Genomic DNA, 20,020 nt, shown 5'->3' with positions numbered 1-20,020 from the left:
AAATAAAAGACACCTTTGATTCTGATGCCAAGGACATCTACATTCCTTGAATGATGTCTAACGTGAGAATTCAGCCAGCGAAGGGGAGCTGAAGTGTCTGAGATCAAATCCCGTTAGCTTCATTAAAGATGGCAAGTTATGACCTACCATTAGACTTCTGTGAACACGACCTACATCAAGCACTAAGAAGTATAAAAGCCACCACAAAATTATTACATACTAGACATTTTAATATACAACATACATGGTAACACTGACATCTTTTTTCTCAGTTTCCTTTTCTTCCTTCTTCCCTCCATTCTTCTCAGTCTCTTGCTTTTCTTCACCCATCCCCACCAGTTCCTCTTGGATGAGCATCTTCTTTCCACATGGGGTTAGTACTCATGACTTCCTATATGTATGTGTGTCTGTACACACACACACACACACACACACACACACACACACACACATACAGATACAGATTGGGATATCAAAGATAAGAAATAGTAATATCTCAATTAGGTCTCTTCTGTAGTCTAAAATTCTATTACTACATTTATATAAATTTGAATGAAGATTGAAGGGAAAGCCTACAAGATGGGTAGTGACGCTTGCAGTCAAGCCTGGTGAGTTCAGTTCCCAGAACTCACATGATAAAAGGAGAAAAATGACTCCTGTATGACACTGTCTTCTGACCTTCACATGTGTGCCATGGTACAAGTACACACACACTCACAACACACACTCACAACACACACAACACACACACACATACAAACTAGATAGATAGATAGATAGATAGATAGATAGATAGATAGATAGATAGATAGAGACAGACAGACATTAAAAGGTTGTTTTTAAAATATTTAAGGAATATTATAATTTTTTATTTTTACTTTATTCAATTGCTGGTAAACAAAAATGCACTGTGAACTATTTCTTTCCTGCTGCTATGGCAGAACTTTATTAATATGGAGCTACTTAGTTTAACAAATGCACACTTAGCAAAAACAAAGATGTTTGTGCTAAACTGGCAAGCTAGCATGAAAGTTATAATTCCTAGGAGCCCTCTTCCACAACTAACTGCTAGGCTGACTCGGTACCCTCAGAGGAAGCAGTATGATATGGAGGGAGCTCATGTATTCCATGGCATATATAAAAAATTTCTCAAAAAAAAAAAAACTACCCTCTACTGTCACCCTGCCTTCTCTGTGCTTTTTGCTCCACTCACTAGTGGTTATAAAACGGTGGTGAGTTATAGGTCCATGTCCTTGTCCCCACTTGATGGCTTGTCCTTAAGAAGCTGTAACACTTTGCAGGGGACAAGATGGGAGAAAGTAGATCTTGTGTTTGCAGACAACAATACTTCTTCTGATAGAAGAAATTATGTTGTATGGTGAAGTATATAAGCACTGTGTGTTTTTAAAATGAATAACAGAACTTAAAGGCAACTATGTACCAAAATAAGTTATCAGATAACCCGTTTCTGATGCCATAGTGACTTTATGATGCTTAGCTGGCAAAAAGAGCAATCATTAGTAGGCATATGTAAGAAAGCAATCACAGGGTTATCAATATTAAGCCATCAGTAAGGCCCAGTAGATGAGACGCCTTATACAAATTCCTGAAAAATATGTTTTACCTTACTATCCACAAACATGCGATTCTCTTAGCATAAATACTGTCAAGAAGGAAGAAATAAGCCTTGATATTTTGAGTATTCTAGGGCTAAAGATAAGCCTGAGACTACATCATAGTTGACAACCCTGAAGACAGCAAGGTTACTCACAATCAACTATGATAATTTTGACTATAATTTCTAGTATTTTATGATCTAATAAGCTTCTACAATAAGAATTGGTAAGAAGTGGATAACTCACTATGCAATAAACAAAAAATAATAATAATCTCAAATGTGAACTTGTATCAGTAAAATCATCATTTCACACTAAACTGTTGCCAATCAAGCAGAACCAAAATGAAATTTCTTCTAAAGTAAAAGCTTCATAGTAACCTCTATGATGAAAGCCGAAACAAGCTCACATTAGTAATAAAAGAAATTTGATACTCAGCTAGTCTTTGTGAGTTTGAAGACTGGAACCATGTAAGACTACAATGGTCATTACCTTCCCTTGGTCAATTGCTTGAGCCTATCAAGTAAGAGGTAATTTCTGAACTAATCTGAATGGCCTATAAGGTCTCTTCCTTCTATGGCTATTCCATTTCACTGCATTATGTAAAAAAAAAATGAGTAATTTGTAACTTCGGGGAATGTGTTAAATTTGGGAAATTAGGGCATCATTTTGCATTCAAATGATGTTATAAAATTTCTAAACAGTTCTCAAGCTGTCCGAGGGAGTAACTGTGACTTAAAAGATTCTTACAGACTCACTGTGTGCCCAGCATTAATCTAGGTGCTTTTTAAATGCCATTCACCCAGTGTTCTCAAATGTTTAGGAGCTTAGCTCTTACAGAGCTTAATAATGTGAACTGGAATTTATCTGCGAATAAAAGTGAACACTAAGCCCGCTCGGTCTCGAAAATTACCATTATTCTTCTGTAACTCTAGGATGATTACCATAGGACCATGAATTTAACCAGCTAATCCTCCTTGGCAAAAGGCTTAAATAGCCTGCAGAACCAAGTCTCAACTCCTCAGAACATCAAGAACTTGCTGCAGCATCTAGAAGCTACATTCTTCTCACACCAGTCCCCCAAATCTCATCTGCAGTTAACAAAGGCAAGTCCTGACTTCCCTGGGCCTCTGCTGTCCCTTTCTGCTAGATATGCCCACTCCCTCTCTGTAACATAACTGATCAGAGGGTACCTCCTGGGAGAGCCCACGGATTCCTTGTGGGGTTAAGTGCTGGGCTTCTGCTGTTTCCACAGCCCTCTGGAATCACCTCACGACTGAAGGGCAAAGAGCAATTGTTCATCCACTCATTCTTTTTCCCAGCTGTCTGTAAACCCCTTAAAGACTAGAACTGTGTCTTATTTCTAAATCCCTACGGCCTTGATTTACTTTAAAATGCTAACCAGCAAGAGCGCAAGTAAATAAATTTCTGGTTAATGAGTCAATAATGAATTGCACACACACACACACACACACACACACACACACACACACACACACACACACGTACCTTATGTGGTAAAAAAAAAATCATCTAGATGTTATTTCTGAAATACAAAGGAAAATGCTAAAAATGTCCATGGGTACCTAGGGTGCCAAAAGTTCTGTTTACCAAAAAATGATAATGATAGTAACAAGAACTATCTAAAATCAACACATTTTCAAGTTAAATTATAGCTCTCTGGAAACCAGGAAATGCCTAACAGACAAGAAAAACCCTTAGTTTCCTTACTGTAGGAACTGTTGGTCTTTGAGATTCCGTCCGTTCTCTGTGGTATCCTGCTGCAATATAAGGATCCTGGTAAAGTACATTGACCCCACCCCCAGGTGATGGAGAAATCAAGATGCGCTGTGTGTTGCTTTAGATCCCAAGGGTAATTTGCCATAATTATAAATAGCATTACTCCCACTTCTGACTCGGATTAATAATCCACACATGCCATTTAGTCAAACTTCTACCAAACAGTCATCTCATCCACTTCAGCTGTGAAGTTTACTTCCAAAGGGCCTATCATATCTTCTGCCCCGAGTGGAGAGGCCCATCTGAGTCAAAACATCTCAGAAGTGGTGTTCTAGAAACATTGAAAGAGGAAGAAATAGCCTTTCAAAAATAGTGGCCTTTCACCATCCTAAAGTGGGTGGGTGTTGAGGTCATGGTCAGCAGGAGGCAGAGACAGAGGTCCTGAGTCTGCTCCTTCACGGCCCTCTCTGCATCTCTCTGCATCGCTGCCCCTCTCCATCCTCCCTTCCCTTCCCACAAAGACTCTGGGACTTGTTCTAACACACTGTCTATACCAGCAATTTCCTGGCTGTGGAAAACTCTATACAGAATGAAAAACCTCATGTCTCCATAAATAAATTACGAAGAAAATTAAAAATAAAAACCAATTACAAGGCAAATTAAAATAAAGACAAAAGCATAGGCGGGAGAAAGCATATACTAAAAGAGACTTACATAAATTAAGTATACCCTTTATTTTAGTCCTGGCTCAAAATGAATATACATATATGCAAATTTCTGAGGTAAGTAAAAGAGTTTCTGGAAGAATGGTTGCTTCATAGTATCAAAGAAATGAATCTTATCTTTACTGTGGCAATTCAGAGTTACATTTTAAAAATAACCCTTACCTTTCAGAGTTTTATCACTGAAAATGTTAAGGAATAAAGCATCATTTGCAGGTTTCAAAGTAATACAGAAAGGGAAAGGAGGCCAGTTGGAGGCAGAGACAAGCAGGATAGAGTATAAGTTACCAATCACTGAAGCTAAGATTCACTATGTTCCTCGGTTTGGTTTGTGTGTGTCTGGATTTTTCTTTTTTTAAATCAAAGGCTACAGACAAGCATTAGAATATTTCTGCACGAGAATAATTATTAACTAACTAAAAAGTAGGGCAAAGGTCTCCTTCTGCAGGTTTTCCGTGGAAAACAAGCCAAAATTAAAAAAAAAAAAAAACAGCAATAGGCAGCTGCAAACATTAATTCAGCTAATAAAACCCTTCATTAAGGGCTGAACTTATTAGGTTTCCTACTGCATCAATTTAACATCAACGGATATTACAGTAACTGAATTCCTACCTATGTCAACAAAATTTTAATGGAGCCAATCATTTGACTGAAAATTAGACTTAAATAATTTCCCTCTTTGCACATCTCACACATGTGAATAACTGAGTACATTATCACATCGCAGTTATGTTAGTGTCGGATGTATCTATGATATGAAACCACCTACCTTACCCAAGTACAGTTTACGGTAATTTTCAACTACATGAGCTTCAGATGCACTTACAGATGAACGAACTGTTAGGTTGATCTATACAAACATAAAAACAATTGTATGACTCCCCGCCCCCCAAATTGGCTAGTATTAGCCAGTCCTCATTCATACCTGTAGAGGTTCGGTATTGATTAAAATGCAGGTACTGCAATAAATTACTTTTTAAAACAACTTAACATGCTCAATAAAACGATAACACCCTAGTTACAACGGTAGGAAAAGGTGTGGAGGACCCGTTTTCGGATGCTGGGACTGAATGGGTAAATCTCTGGTAACCAGAGGATTTTGAGCTGTAGTTTATTTTAGTTTGCTTTCTTAGGGTAGCCTAGTTTTCTTCTCCTCCTCTCTTCTTTCTACAGTAATTTTCTTGGGTTATAATGTCTTCTCTCCGAGTTAAAACAGCAAAGACGATGATGCACACCCTGCCTAAATAGAATCTCCTCCTACCCCGTGGTGCAGTTTTCTCTTAACTACGGAGGTGGGGGGGGGGTCTCTGCCTCTTGTCCCTAGCTCGGGTTACAGGGCCACTAGGAGCATCCAATGCCACCCCACCCGCTACCTCTTCTGAAAAACCTTGGCCTGCGTTTCTTTTGGTTCCTTTTTTGATCTGTCTCCTTTTCTCCGCCTTTTAGCGCTTGCACCCGGGGCATCATGCAGGAGTCACATTAGGATTGTGCTCTTTTCACCAGGTACATCTCATCTCCAGGGCAACCCTAAGCAAACGCAGGCCACCTCCCGCACCCCGCCGCTCACCTGCCGTCCGCCAGGGTCGCCCCGCACCCGCGTGTTGAGCTGCTCGTGCTGAGTTTCGTCCTCGCCGCCCAAGCGGTAGATGAGGCGCAGTGGTACGGTGCTCTGGCGCTCCAGGAAGCGGTTTCCGTCCCCCCTCTCCAGTTCTCTCAGTGAGGCGTCTCCTTGCAGCCAGGCAGGCAGGAGGTAAGGAGGGAGTGGAGAGAAATGGCAAAATAAATGACCCTGACCCACAGTCCTCCATCCTGCGGTCCTCATCACCCCTACGAAAATTCCCCCCACCGCCTCCCTCCCGGACCCATCTGGGAAGGACGCAGAGATGCCAGCTGGAGAGCCCTGGACCAGCGCTTTCGAGAGCATCTCCGGGCCCAGAAACAGGGCGCCCCTTTCCCATTCTCCTGAAGGAGACTCTTCTTCAGGGCCGGGGAAGCATTTGACCCCAGATTGCTGATGCATCCTCGTGTCCCCCACACATGTGTGTTTACCCCTTCCTCGCCGCCCTTCAAAATAAAAATAAAAAACCCCGCGCACTGTAGAAACGCGGGTGCGGCTTTTCGGGGGGCCTCGGGGCTCCAAAGAGTCCTGGAAGCCCCGGCAGCTGCGAACTTACCTGCCCGACCGCAGCGCGCCAGGGGGTAGGTCCCCAAGACGCAGAGCAGCCAGAAGAACGCGGCCGCCACTGCCTGCATGGTGGCGGCGCTCAGCTGCTCGTTTCCCGGCCCCGGGCTCGGGCTCCCGGCCGCCCTTTCCCAGCCCGCGCCGCTGCCGCAGCCGCCGCTGCCTCAGTGCTGCATTGTGCCTGGCGGGCGCTTCGGTGGCGTGGGCAGCGAGCGAGCGCCGCATCGGGCGCCAGGCTGTAGCTAAGTGGCTTCTAGCGCCTCCCACCTCATCCCCAGGCGGAGGCCAAGGCGGGCGGCCAGCAGCGCAGCGGGGAGCGGAGCCGGGTGCGCAGCGGGCCTGGTGCACTTGCCCCTCGCGCCGCACCCGGCCGCGCACCGGAGTATCTGGGAAATGTAGTTCCCTCCCCGCACAGCTAGCTGGTCTCCACGGCGACGCGACCGTCGCCACCCCAAGATCCAAGGAGACTGCAGACCCAAGAAGGAGAGGTGATGGACATCACCTGCAGGGTGGCGGCAGCCCGAATTCGTCCCTAAGGTCTGCAAAGAGCCGCAGCATTGCTTGTATCACCGAGCGACCTTGCCTTGAGTGCATGGCAAAGTCAATCACGCCACAGATCTGAGGGCCTACTGTGTGCGGGGTGGTTACAATGGTAAAGGACCTGGGTATGAGTCACACGCTTTCAGGTGCAATTAAGAAAGGCTATTTTGGTAAGAATTTGTGCAAGGCTTTCAATGCTTTTAATCGTATGGGTATTTTGCCGGCAGGCATGTCTGTGCACCTACAGTCTGTATGCAATAGTGTTGGAGGCCTGAAGAGAACGTTGAGTCCCTGGGACTGGGGTTACTTGAGGTTTTGTGGGTTCGGGAACCCAACTGATTTTCTCTAGAGGAACACTCAGTGTTCATAATAATTTTGAACTAAAGGAGAGTGGTTAACCCAACTCTAGGACAATCAGATGTCTGTCAGAGGTCTAGGAAGGCATGCGAAGTGTAATTCAGACGGATGCTCTATGATATGTTTGCTTCCTCCAACATCTGCCAGCTTCAAACCCTAAACCGTTAATAGATCAGGGAAACTGTACTTTCTCAGGCCGCTTTTCCTACCGGTGGTGTTTGAGTATACCTAGCTTAAGGAGCGACACTATTTGAAGATGTAGCCTTTCTGAATTAGGTGTGCCACTGTGGGCTTGGGCTTTAAGACCCTCCTCCTAGCTGCCTGGAAGCCAGTCTTCTCCTAGCAGCCTTCAGACGAAGTAGAACTCTCAACTCCTCCCGGCGCCATGCCTGCCTGGATGCTGCCATGCTCCTGCCTTGATGATAATGGACTGAACCTCTGAACCTGTAAGCCAGACCCAATTAAATGTCTGGTGTCTGTTCACAGCAATAAAACCCTAACTGCCCCTTTCAAATGTTAGAGGCTGGCCGGGATGGAATGATAATAACATACTTATTAACATAGCACTTGCACCTTACAGATTTTGAAATCTATATACACTGGCATTTGATCCTCAGAACAGAAAAAAAAAGATAAAATTAAGAATTAGGTTAAGTTGGCTTTATCACAAAGATGCAGGGATGACTCAACGATGTAAATCAATAAATGTAATCCAAGATATAAAGAAACTGAAAGACAAAAACCATGTGGTCGTCTCATCAGCTGCAGAAAAATCCAACACTCCTTCATGGTAAGAGTCCTGGACAGATTTTGGATACAGGGAACACACCTAAACAATAAAGACAGGTAACAGTAAGAACATTGGCAACAACAACTTAAATTAAAAGAAACTCAAAGCAATTCCAGTAAAAGTAACAGGACAAGGTTGTCTACTCTCTCCATGCCTGTTCAATATAGTACTTGAAGTCTTAGCTAGAGCAATGGACAACTAATGGAGATCAAGGAGATTATGAACTGGAAAGGAAGAAGTCAAAGTATCTTTATTTGCAGATTATAACAGGCCCCCAGACTGTGGCAGGTCCCCAGACCCTAGCACAACTGACTCCATGATAAAACTCAGCACATAGATACTACCATCTGCCCAAATGAAAACAAAAACCTAATCCATCAAATCCACAGTTCTGGGGAAGTCTCTAAATGTACTAACCTTGCTTTTAAGCTTCTGTGGGTTCTGCTTCTGGATTACTACTCTTGTTAACTGAAGTGTGTCAAATGAGAATTTTTTGTGTGCTTGAAAGCTCACCCTGAGGAAGGCCCTGGGGCTACATTGGAATCACGAACACCCAGTGTCGTCGACAGCTGAATTGTAAAGACTTTCTATTGATTTAAACCTGGGTGTGAGCAGTCTCGTCAGCTGAATACCCCACAACAGGAATGATATGAGAGTATCCAGAAATGACCCTAAAAACTGCAACCAGGGAACCCTGACTGCTGATAACACTTTCAGCAAAGTAGCTGGATACAAAAGTAATTCACAAAACTCAGTAGCTTTCTTATATAAAAATGTCAAGTGGGATGAGCAAGAAATCAGGGAATACCTTTCACAAACGAAAATATTTTTCCGTTAACTCTAAGTGAAAGAACGACTTCCGTGATTAAAAAAAAAAAGTTAAGTCATTGAAGAAAGAAAACGAGAAAGATATTAGAAGTTGGAAAGATCTCCCATGCTCATGGATTGGCAGGATTAATATAGTAAAAATGGCCATCTTACCAAAAGCAATATACAAATTTAATGCAATCCCCATCGAAGTTCCAACGCAATTCTTCATGGATCTTGAAAAGACAATCTTCAGCTTCACATAGGAACAGAAAAACAAACAAAGCACCCAGGATAACTGAAACTGAATAACCAAAGAACCGTCCCAACCTCAAACTGTACGACAGAGCTATAAGAATAAAAACAGCATGGCACTGAGACAAAAGCAGACATGTTGGTGAATGGAATCGATTAAAGACCCAGACATAAATCCACACATGGTGTGTTTTGGGAACTACATTTCATGGAGCATACTAGAATTTCCAAAAAGTTAAAGTCTTCAAATCAGTGAGATAGTTAAAAATCTTATGCAGTTGTCTATAGCTTGAAGAGGATCTGAAGAGCCCGTCACACCTTAATACGCAGTATTATGTAATGACTATAGTAAAAGACAATTAAAACCCAAGGCATAACAAGGCATAAGAAGGCTCTTTGTATTCTTCAACAACACCATAAGCCCCGTTCCGAATCCAGTTCTCTTAGCTAAAAGAATGACTTACGTAAGTTTCATAGTTATTACATTGCTCTAAGTAGAGTGCTTACTTTTTCTTAGATTGTTTGGAATATCCTAAATAATACCAAAAGCTAAATGTATCAGTTTGATGTAATAAAAATTTCAATACTTGGGTGAAGGTTTGTCATAGCTTGTGTTGCTACAGCCAAAACAGCAAAGACTGAGTACCTTAAGTAACAAACATGAAAGGAACTGAGCTGTAACTCAGGCCTAGGTTGACTCTTAGCACTACAAAGCAAAACACACACACACACACACACACACACACACACACACACACACACACACACCATAAATGAAACATTTGTTAACAGTGCTGGAGGTCAGAAAGCAAGGCAGGCACTATGAGATCTGGTGTCAGGGAAGGACTACTTCCCTGAGACATGGACAGCAGCCTCCTTGCCCCAATCCTTATGAGATAGAAACAGAACATCACTGTCTCTCTCTCTCTCTCTCTCTCTCTCTCTCTCTCTCTCTCTCTATCTCTATCTCTATCTCTATCTCTATCTCTATCTCCTCTTGACCTTTATCATTAAAACATTAATCCAATAGCGGAGGCTTCATCCTATGACCTAATTACTTCTTAAGACCCCATCTTTCGAATACCCTCGTAGTGGGGCTTCAATAGAATGATGCAAATCAGTTCTTAGTAAAAGTTAAAAAGATCTCACTCATTAGACTTCTAACTCCAAATTGCTAGATGCTTGAAAACACTACTAAATGACAAACTAGGTTTTCATTAATGTATATGCAATTTTTAAATTTTGTGTATGTGCGTGTCATGGGTACAGGTACGTGCGCATGTGTACCCACAGGCATATGAAGACCTGACTTTGAACTTCCGATATTCCTGCCTCTCCCCTGAGTGCTGGCGTTACAGATCGTTACACACTATCAACTCACATATGTTTGAATGGTGAAATCTCTAAGAGGAAAAATGAAGTTTTTGTTGGTTAAAATCTGTATAAACTCATAAATACATGAATATTTATGAATTTATATATTATATTTAAAAATATTTATAAATTTATAAATATAATTTCTATTTATATAAGTTTACATAAACATAAATTATGTACTATGTATTTGTATAACTATACTAATATGCATTACATTTTAAATATAAATATGTTATAAATTTGTATATTTATATACTCATAAGTATATGTATTTAAAGACGAATCTATAGAGGTTCTCCTCTCGAGACGTTTGAGTCTTCTCTTACGAAATCAATAGTTGCCTATAGCTCTTCATCTAGACTAAAATGGAGTCAGCAGATTGTGTGTGTGTGTGTATGTGAGAGAGAGAGAGAGATAATAAAATAAGGGGGAACACACAGTAGGAACTGGAGTGAGAAGACGGTGGGTTAGAAATTTTATTAATTCAGTACTCATGTATGAAATTCTCCAAAAAAAACCCATTTAAAATAAAATGACAAAAACCGTTTATAAACCTTTACATCTCACTTGAATGAATAACTAAGAAAGAACAGCATGGTCAGCATGTAGAAGAATCCATTCTTACTGCCTTGTACAAAGCTCAAGTCCAAGTACACCAAAGTCCTCTAATAAACCAGATACACTGAATCTAATAGAAGAAAAAGTGGGGAAGAGCCTCGAACACATGGGCACTGGGGAAAAATTCCTGAACAGAACACCAATGGCTTATGCTCTAAGATCAAGAATCGACAAATGGGACTTCATAAAACTTCAAAGGCAAAGAACACTGTCATTAGGGCAAAATGGCAACCAACAGATTGGGAAGAGATCTTTACCAATCCTACATCTGAGAGAGAACTAATATCTAATATATACAAAGAACTCAAGAAGTTAGACTCCAGAGAATCAAATAATTTCTATTAAAAAATGGGGTACAGAACTAAACAAATAATTCTCAAGTGAGGGATACCAAATGGCTGAGAAGAACCTAAAGAAATGTTCAACATCCTCAGTCATCAGGGAAATGCAAATCAAAACAACCCTGAGATTCTACCTCACGCCAGTGAGAATGGCTAAGATCAAAAATTCAGGTGACAGCAGGTGCTGGCGAGGATGTGGAGAAAGAGGAACACTCCTCTATTGTTGGTGGGATTGCATGCTGGTACAACCATTCTGGAAATCAGTCTGGAGGGTCCTCAGAAAATTGGACATTGAACTGCCTGAGGATCCAGCTATACCACTCTTAGGCATATACCCAAAAGATGCTTCAACATATAACAAAGACACATGCTCCACTATGTTCATAGCAGCCTTATTTATAATAGCCAGAAGCTAGAATGAATCCAGATGTCTTTCAACAGAGGAATGGATATAGGAAATGTGGTACATCTACACAATGGAATATTACTCAGCTATCAAAAACAATGACAACATGAATTTCTTAGGCAAATGGATGGAACTAGAAAATATCACCCTGAGTGAGGTAACCCAATCACAAAAAAATAAAAAACCACACATGATATGCACTCACTGATAAATGAATATTAACCCAAAAGCTCAGAATACCCAAGAAACATTTCACAGATCATATGAAGCTCAAGAAGAAGGAAGAGCACAATGGGGATGCTTCAGTCCTTCTTAGAACAAAATACTCACAGGAGGAAATACAGTGACAAAGAGTGGAGCAGGGACTGAAGGAAAGGCCATCCAGAGACTGTTCTACCTGGGGATCCATCCCATATGCAGCCACCAAACCCAGTCTCTATTGTTGATGCCAAGAAGTGCTTGCTGACAGGAGCCTGATATGGATGTCTCCTGGGAGGCTCTGCCGGAGCCTTACTGTTATAGATGAGAATGCTTGCAGCCAAACATTGGACTGGGCACAAGGACCCCAATGGAGGAGTTAGAGAAGGGACTGAAGGACCTGAAGGCAGTTTCAACCCCATAAAAACAATACCAACCAACCAGACTCCCCAGAGCACCCGGGGACTAAGCCAGCAACCAATGAATACATGTGGAGGGACCCATGGCTCCAACTGCATATGTAGCAGAACATGGACTTGTTGGACATCAGTGGGAGGAGAGGCCCTTGGTCCTGTGAAGGCTCAATTTCCCAGTGTAGGTGAATGCCAGGGCAGTGAGGGGGTGGGGAGTGGTGGGTGGGAGTGGGAGCATCTTCATAGAAGTAGGGGGAAGGAGGAGGGGAAAGGAGGGAAAGGAGACAACATTTGAAATGTAAATACATAAAATATCCAAGATAAAAAGAAAGGGCAACATGTAAACATTTGTTTACATAAAAACACTAAAATGATATAGCCTGTTATTTCTAATACAGAAAACTTAAAGTGTGTTTGTATCAGAGAATATTTATTATTGCTGAGAACAAGCAGCAATGCTTGAGTACACCAAGAAAGTAAGAAGATGGGGGTTGGGGATTTAGCTCAGTGGTAGAGCACTTGCCTAGCAACCGCAAGGCCCTGGGTTTGGTCCCCAGCTCCGGAAAAAAAAAAAGTGAGAAGATAATATATTTAATCCAATAGATTAATATTCTATTGATCTTATTTAATTATATAGCATTAATATATTTAATCAAAATACAATTTCTCAAACTGCATTTGGGGATGGATCAGGAAGCCTTCTCAAATCTCTTGAATGAGGGTGCTTCTAGGATTGCTTGTCTGTTTCAAATATAGATAGATAGATAGATAGATAGATAGATAGATAGATAGATAGATAGATAGATAGATAGATAGATACATACATACATACATACATACATACATACATACATAGATACATAGATTCTAGATTTATTTATTTTAATTTTGTGAACCACCTGCCTGCCAGGTACCCACAGAAACCAGAAGAGGGCTTTGAATCCTCTGGAACTGAAGTTGCAGGCCTTCTCGAGCCACTGAATGGATGACAGAGAGCAAAGCCGGGTGCTCTGCAAAGGCAGCAAATCCTCTGAACCAGTGACCCACCTCTCCAGCCCCTCTATTTTTACACAGGTGAATTATGCCAGAAATCACTAACACAAAGATAACTGGGCTTATACCCACCAAAAACATAGTAATTGAACAATACATTTTCGTTAACAAGTGTCTCAAAAGAAATATATTAAGAACAAATGTAAGAGACAAAAAAAATCATAGCAGTGATCTATGAAATTGAAAACAGGAAATCAACGGAGACAACCCCCAATTGACTGACTCTTTAAAAAGATAAACAGCACTAATAACCCTGGAGTCCTGATAACTAACGAGAAGAGGAGACACAAATACAGGTAGTAGAGAGGAGGGAGGACTGATAACTGCTGATCAGATAGACTTTCAAAAGATTACAAAGGAATGTTCTAGGCAACATGAAAGACACCGAGTCAATAATGTCCTTTCAAAACACAAAGCTTACAGAGCCTGGATGCAGTGACTGGCAGATTCAGCCACTCTAAAGGAGAAATAATAGCAAATTCTGTGAACTTCCTTCTGCAAAATAGAAGCAGAAAGATTTGCTATCAGCAATAAGGGAGGCAAGCATTAGCATGTCACGGAAAATAAAACATTAAGACAAACAGAACAGGCCAGTGTCTCTTATGGGCACAGACAAAAATCCTCAGGCAAACTGGCAAATTGTGTTCAATAAAGTAAAAATAAAAGGTTCAATTGATAGAATATTTACCTAGCATTCTTGAAAACTTGGCATTGATTGCCCACCCCACACAAACTAGGTGTGTCATTTGCCTGTGTCCTCAGCTTGGGAGGTAGAAGCAGGAACACTAGAAGTTTAGAGGTCAGTCTTCGCTGGAAAGCAAGTTGGAAACCAGTCTGGGATATATGAGATCTAGTCTCAAAAACAGAAAGTTAAAAAGTGGGATTTATTCTAGGTATGCAAATCTGACTGAATGTGTAAAAAATAAAAAAAAAATCATTGTAATCCATTGCAACAACAAGCTAAAGAAGAAAAACAGCAGGATTATAGATGCAGAATTATGATAGGACAAAAAATATTAATCACAGTGAAACCTCTTACAAACTCAGAAAAGGGGGAACTTCCCAGCTTGATGAAGAATTTCCATTAAAAGCACACTTATTGGTCAAGTGTCCGATGCTATTCTTCTCAGATCAGAGACAACATGAGGGATGAAAGCTTATGCATCTACTCAACGTGGGGAGAAAGGGTTGCCTCTGTCAGTGGGCCATACCAGTGCAGAAAACGAACATGACATCCACTTCATACTTTGAACAGCAATGGAAATGAGCTCCAAATGGACGGATGGAAAATGAAAACATGATAAACACACCTAGAAGATAAGAGGAAAAAAGCCAGCCAGCCTTGGGTTGTCTGTGGCTAGGGAGAGCCAAGGCCAAAAGCATGATCCAGGGATGAACAAATGGTCTATTTCTCATTGCAAAGGAACTCAGTTTGCCTCGTGGGTTTTGGTGGGGCTTTTTGGTTTTGTTCTTTACAGATATTTGGCATGTTTTTAGGGGATTCCTGTGTGTCCAGGCGAGGGAGCCTCTGTGTCTCCGTGTATATCTTGTGCTTTTTCTTCGACTCTTTTTTTTTTTTCTGTTTATTTTGTCCTATTCTGCTTTTTGTTTGTTTTATCTTATATTGTTGTTCAGACGTCTGTTTGTTTTCCAATGAGATCCAAAAAGAGCATAAATTCTGATGGAAGGAAAGGTGGGAAGAAGATTTTGGAGGATGTGGGGGAGAAGAAACAATGGCTAGCCCAGATTAGGAATGAAAACAGAGAAATGATGTTAACATACTTGAAATTTCAATGTCAGCAGGTAAAAGGGAATTGTAAGTAAGGGCCAAGTTATCTTGGGCTAAATAGCTTTTTTGAGTTTTTTGTTTTGTTTTGTTTGTCTGTTTGTCCATTAACGGGGAAGGGTAGGGGGTGCAGAGGGAGTGTGCCCTTCACATAGTCCAAGGTAACTTCAAACGGTGATCCTCCTGCCTTCAGTCTCTTGAATGTCGGGATTACAGGGAAGTCCTTCTTCTCTAATCTAAGCATATAATGAAATAAATTTCCTTTAACCTTGCTTTAGCCGATTCCCACAAGCTTTAAGGAGTGTCGCTACAAATTAACTTTAGTTTTTCCAATCTGTATGAGTAGCTAGAGGTTTCCAGATATTTCTTAATGGCTTAATTCCATTTTTATCTGCAGTCAGATACTTGTGTTTTCTCTTCTTTCATTTTCTCAGTATTTTATTTGATTATTTGGGAATTTCACATAAAGCATTCCGAACACACTTCTTAGTCCTCCCAGTTCCACAACCCCACCCTTGCAACCCACACCCAAATAAAAGGAAGAAAAAAGAGAAAAAGGTTTTTTTTTTCTCCATCTTTATTAACTTGGGTATTTCTTATTTACATTTCAATTGTTATTCCCTTTCCCGGTTTCCAGGCCAACATTCCCATAACCCCTCCCCCTCCCCTTCTTTATAGGTGTTCCCCTCCCTATCCTCCCCCCATTGCCGCCCTCCCCCCAACAATCACATTCACTGGGGTTCAGTCTTGGCAGAACCAAGGGCACACTGTCTCCCAGAAGAACAAGCAGCACTGGCTGCAGCCTTGGAGGCTCAAGCACAACCTTTGTGCTTGCAGCCTGAGATGAAACTGTGGCCAAGGATATAGTTTTATCGTTCTCCCCAAGAGGGCTCTGTTCTGCCGTCTTTTTAACCCAATTTTGTGTGTCCACTTTTTAAAAGTGGTTTCCCTTTTGACCTGCCCCTCCCCTCTCCTTTTTGTAACTCTATCACCAGCAGTACAGTACTGTACTTCAGTACAGTTCAAGTGAACATGGTTACTCCACTCCAACAGACGTGTATCTCCCTCAACTTCATTAACTGTACACTGGGGAGATAAAATGTCCAATACTTGTTGGGTATGGTCTGAATTACCAAAGATACCTGGCATCTAAATTATCTGAATAGTGGGGACATACAGGAAGCAGTTAAATTGAGTCCTTCAAGGTTAGCTCACAGTGATTTTTGTCTGTAAATGCATTGTTAGGAGAGAAGTGCAATCTCCCATATGGTGTCTAGGGTAATAACTCATAGAAGAAAAAGCTAAGTAGTAACATTGAAATTATCTACACATTATCCAAGATGATAAATCAAAACTAATATCTTAGGGTAAGGCAGTGGTGGTGATGGTGAAGAAGGAAACTATAGAAGGAATTTATTACATCTATTTGGAAGCTTCACCTGTCAAATAAAGCTGATTGGTCTATAGCTAAGGCAGGAAACAGAATATGGAAGTTCCGGTAGGAAGCAAGGAGTCTGGGACACAGCCAGGGAACATGGAGGAGGACAGAAGCATGGGAGCTAAGAAGAGATAACCAGCCACATGGCAGAACTTAGAATAGAAAAACTGGATGATTAATTTATGAGCTAGTTGAGGAACAGCCAGAGCTTATGGCCAAGGTATTTGTAAATATAATTTAAGTTTCAGACTCGTTATTCCAGGAGCTTGGGGAGAGGAAGAAAACCCCCCACTTTTACAAGAAACAATTAAATACAGTCCTTTAAGGTTAGCTCACAGTGAATTTTACCGTTTGATTTGTCTATGAATGCATTATTAGGAGAGAAATGCAACCTCCCACATGGTGTCAGTGCTATTTATCTTAAATATATATGGGTGGTAATGTTAATTGTATTCAGTTAGATCACTGAAAATGACAGGAGGGGAAGGGAGAGGGTACACAACAATTTCCTACTCCTCCTTGTCATCATGTCCCAATCCTCAACTCTGATGGCAGAGACCCCATGCTCTACCAAAGGCCATGCTAGGTGCCAGGTGCCAGAATACAGCCCCCAACTTGGGTAGAGAACCATGTCTAGAAGACCAGAGAAGAAGCAGAAACAAGGGAGCAAATACACCCATCCAGAAAGATAAAACAGGAAATCAGCCCCTAGAGCCCAGCTACTCTACTACAGTAAGCCATGAATAATAGGAATAGAAGAATTTCAGCTCAAAGACCCAGAAAATATTTTCAACAAAATCATAGAAGAAAAAGTTCCTCACCTAAAGAAGAAAATGCCTATAAAGGCACAAAGTGTAAGATTCCCAAAAGCAGCTTAAGGAACACAAAATAGATTGGACCAGAAAAGAAAGTTCCCTCACCATGTAATAATCAAAACACTAAAGATACAAAATGAAAAGAATATTAATAGCTGTAAGGGAGAAAGGCCAAGTAACGTGTAAAGGCAGATCTATTAGAATTACACCTGACTATGGAGACTCTAAATTACAGAGGGGTCTGGGTAAATGTGCTGTAGACTCTAAAAGATCACAGAGGCCAGCACAGACTACTATACCCAGAAAAACATCCAGTCACCATACATGAAGAAAACAAGACTGTCTGTGATAATGTAAGATTGAAATAAGATCTATCTACAAATCCAGCCTTACAGAAGGTGCTAGAAGGAAAACTCCAACCCAAAAGATTAACTGCAGCCTTGAAAACACAGGAACCATGCAAGACAAAAAAAGAGAAACACACACCACCACCACCACAACCACCACCACCACCATCATCACCACCACCAATATAAGAGGAATCGACAATCATTGATCATTATTATCGCTCAATATCAATGGGCTCAATTCACCAATAAAAAGACATAGGCTAACAGATGGATGTGAAAAAGTGATCCACCAGTCTGTTGCATATAAGAAACGCACCTCGACACCAAAGATAGAAATTATCTCAGAGTGTTAGGAAAAGATTTTTCAAACAAATGATCCCATGAAGCAAGATCATGTAGCCTTTCTAGTATCTAACAAAATTTTCAGGCAAATGGACCCATGAAACAAGCTGGTATAGCCATTCTAACATCTAACAAATAGATTTCAAACCAAAATTAATCAAAGGTGATGATAATTCTGTTGATATTTACTGGTCCTCTAAGTTAGGAATCTTTGCTCTGTTGTATACCTATTATCCTTAGATTTATTCTCCTTGTGTCCTGGATTTCCTGGGTGTTTTGGGTTAGGAGGTGTTTGCTTTTTGCATTTTATTTGATGGTTGTGTCAATGTTTTCTATGGTATCTTCTGCCCCTGAGATTCTGTTTGTTTGTTTTTTTTTTTAAAGGATTTATTTATTGTATGTATGTGAGTACACTGTTGCTATCTTCTGACACACCCATAGAGGGAATTAGATCTCATTACAAATGGTGAGCCACCATGTGGTTGCTGGGAATTGAACTCAGGTCCTCTGGAAGAGTAATCAGTCCTCTTAGTCACTGAACTATCTCTCCAGCCCAGAGATTCTCTCTTCTCTCGTTATTCTGTTTGTAATGCTTGTGTCTATGACTCCTGATCTCTTCCTAGGTTTTCTAGCTCCAGGATAGTCTCCCTTTGTGATTTCTTTAGTGTTTCTATTTCCATTTTTAGATCCTGGGTGGTTTTGTTCAATTCTTTCACCTGTTTGATTTTTTTTGTTTCCTCTTTAATGGCTTCTGTTTATCTGTGTTGTCCTGTATTTCTTTACGGGAGTTATTTATGTCCTTCTTAAATCTAACACCATCACAAGTTGTGATTTTAAATCAATATCTTGCTTTTCCAGGTGAGGGACTAGATTCCAATGATGCCAAGTGGCCTTGGTTTCTGTTGTTTTGATTCTTGCTCTTGTCTCTCACCATCTGCTTCTCTCTGGTGTTAGCTGGTTTTGCTGTCTCTGACAGTGGCTTGACCCTCCTGTAAGCCTATGTGTCATCACTACTGGGAGACTAGCTCTCTCCCAGTGGATCTGGGGACAGAGAGCTGTGGCACCAAGTCAGCGTAGGATGCAGACAGGAACCAGAAGGATCCTCTCCCAGAGTGCTCCTCAGTTCCTGTGTCCTGAGGACTCCAGGCAGGTTCCTCTTGGGCCAGGAATCTGAGCAGAAATGGTGAGCTCACCTGTGCTTTCAGGTGTGTCAGTACCTCTCAGGATCCAGCTCTTTCCCAGTGAGATCTTGGTACAGAGTGCTGTGGCACAGGCAGAAATCAGAAGTTCCTGTATTTCTTTAAATTAGTGTTCTTTGTGTCCTTAAAGTCCTCTGTCATCAACATGAGATGTGATTTTAAGTCCAAATCTTGCTTTTCCGGTGTGTTGGGATATCCAGTATTTGCTGTGGTAGAACTGGGTTCAGATGATGCCAAGTAGTCTTGGTGTCTGTTGCTTAGGTTCTTGAGCTTGCCTCTTGCCATCTGGTTATCTCTGATGTTAGTTGGTCTTGCTCTCTGGCTGAAGCTTGTCCCTCCTATGGGCCTATTGCTTAGGAGTGAGAGTGCTCCTGGGAGAACAATTCTCTCAGGGTAGGTTTTCAGTATGGAGGGCTGTGGGATAGCCTTAGCTCTGGGCAAAGATGGAGGCCGGAGAACTGAAGGGTCCTGTGGCTCCTCCCTCGCACTCCTGATGGATCTCCTTGAACAGTCAGTGGAGAGAAAGTGTGAGAGAGTGCTCTGGTAGACCAGCTTTCTGCGGGCAGGTTCTGGGTCCAATTGTTGTGGGACAGCACCTAAATAAGATTTTTAAGTGAAAGCATGTTACTATTTACTAATCTTGTTGACTTACCTATCTAACTTGCTTACAGATAC

At 41.3% G+C, this 20,020-nt stretch overlaps 1 protein-coding gene across 18 annotated transcripts in view; it reads right to left on the bottom strand.

Annotated features, from left to right (window-relative positions):
* Window positions 1-6,639, bottom strand: part of Adam22 (ADAM metallopeptidase domain 22) — a 254,860-nt gene extending 248,221 nt beyond the window's left edge. For 5 of the 18 annotated variants that reach the window (XR_010065701.1, XM_063286647.1, XM_039108561.1 and 2 more), the window contains exons 1-2: window positions 6,253-6,639; window positions 5,646-5,806 (exon numbers count right to left, since the gene is read on the bottom strand). Coding sequence is in view for 14 of the 18 variants with exons in the window: in XM_063286647.1 (XP_063142717.1) it covers window positions 5,646-5,806; window positions 6,253-6,331 (240 nt within the window). In the remaining 4 variants the exon portion in view is untranslated. The remainder of the gene's footprint in view (window positions 1-5,645; window positions 5,807-6,252) is intronic. The other 13 variants (XR_010065699.1, XR_010065700.1, XM_039108568.2 and 10 more) reach the window with 5 other exon arrangements.
* Window positions 6,640-20,020: the final 13,381 nt, after the last annotated feature.

The sequence above is a fragment of the Rattus norvegicus genome, chromosome 4 (genome assembly GCF_036323735.1).
Source record: "Rattus norvegicus strain BN/NHsdMcwi chromosome 4, GRCr8, whole genome shotgun sequence".
NCBI lineage: Eukaryota > Metazoa > Chordata > Mammalia > Rodentia > Muridae > Rattus > Rattus norvegicus.
The sequence above is the reverse complement of the archived record's forward strand: the minus strand, read 5'-3'. Positions and strand labels throughout refer to the sequence as shown.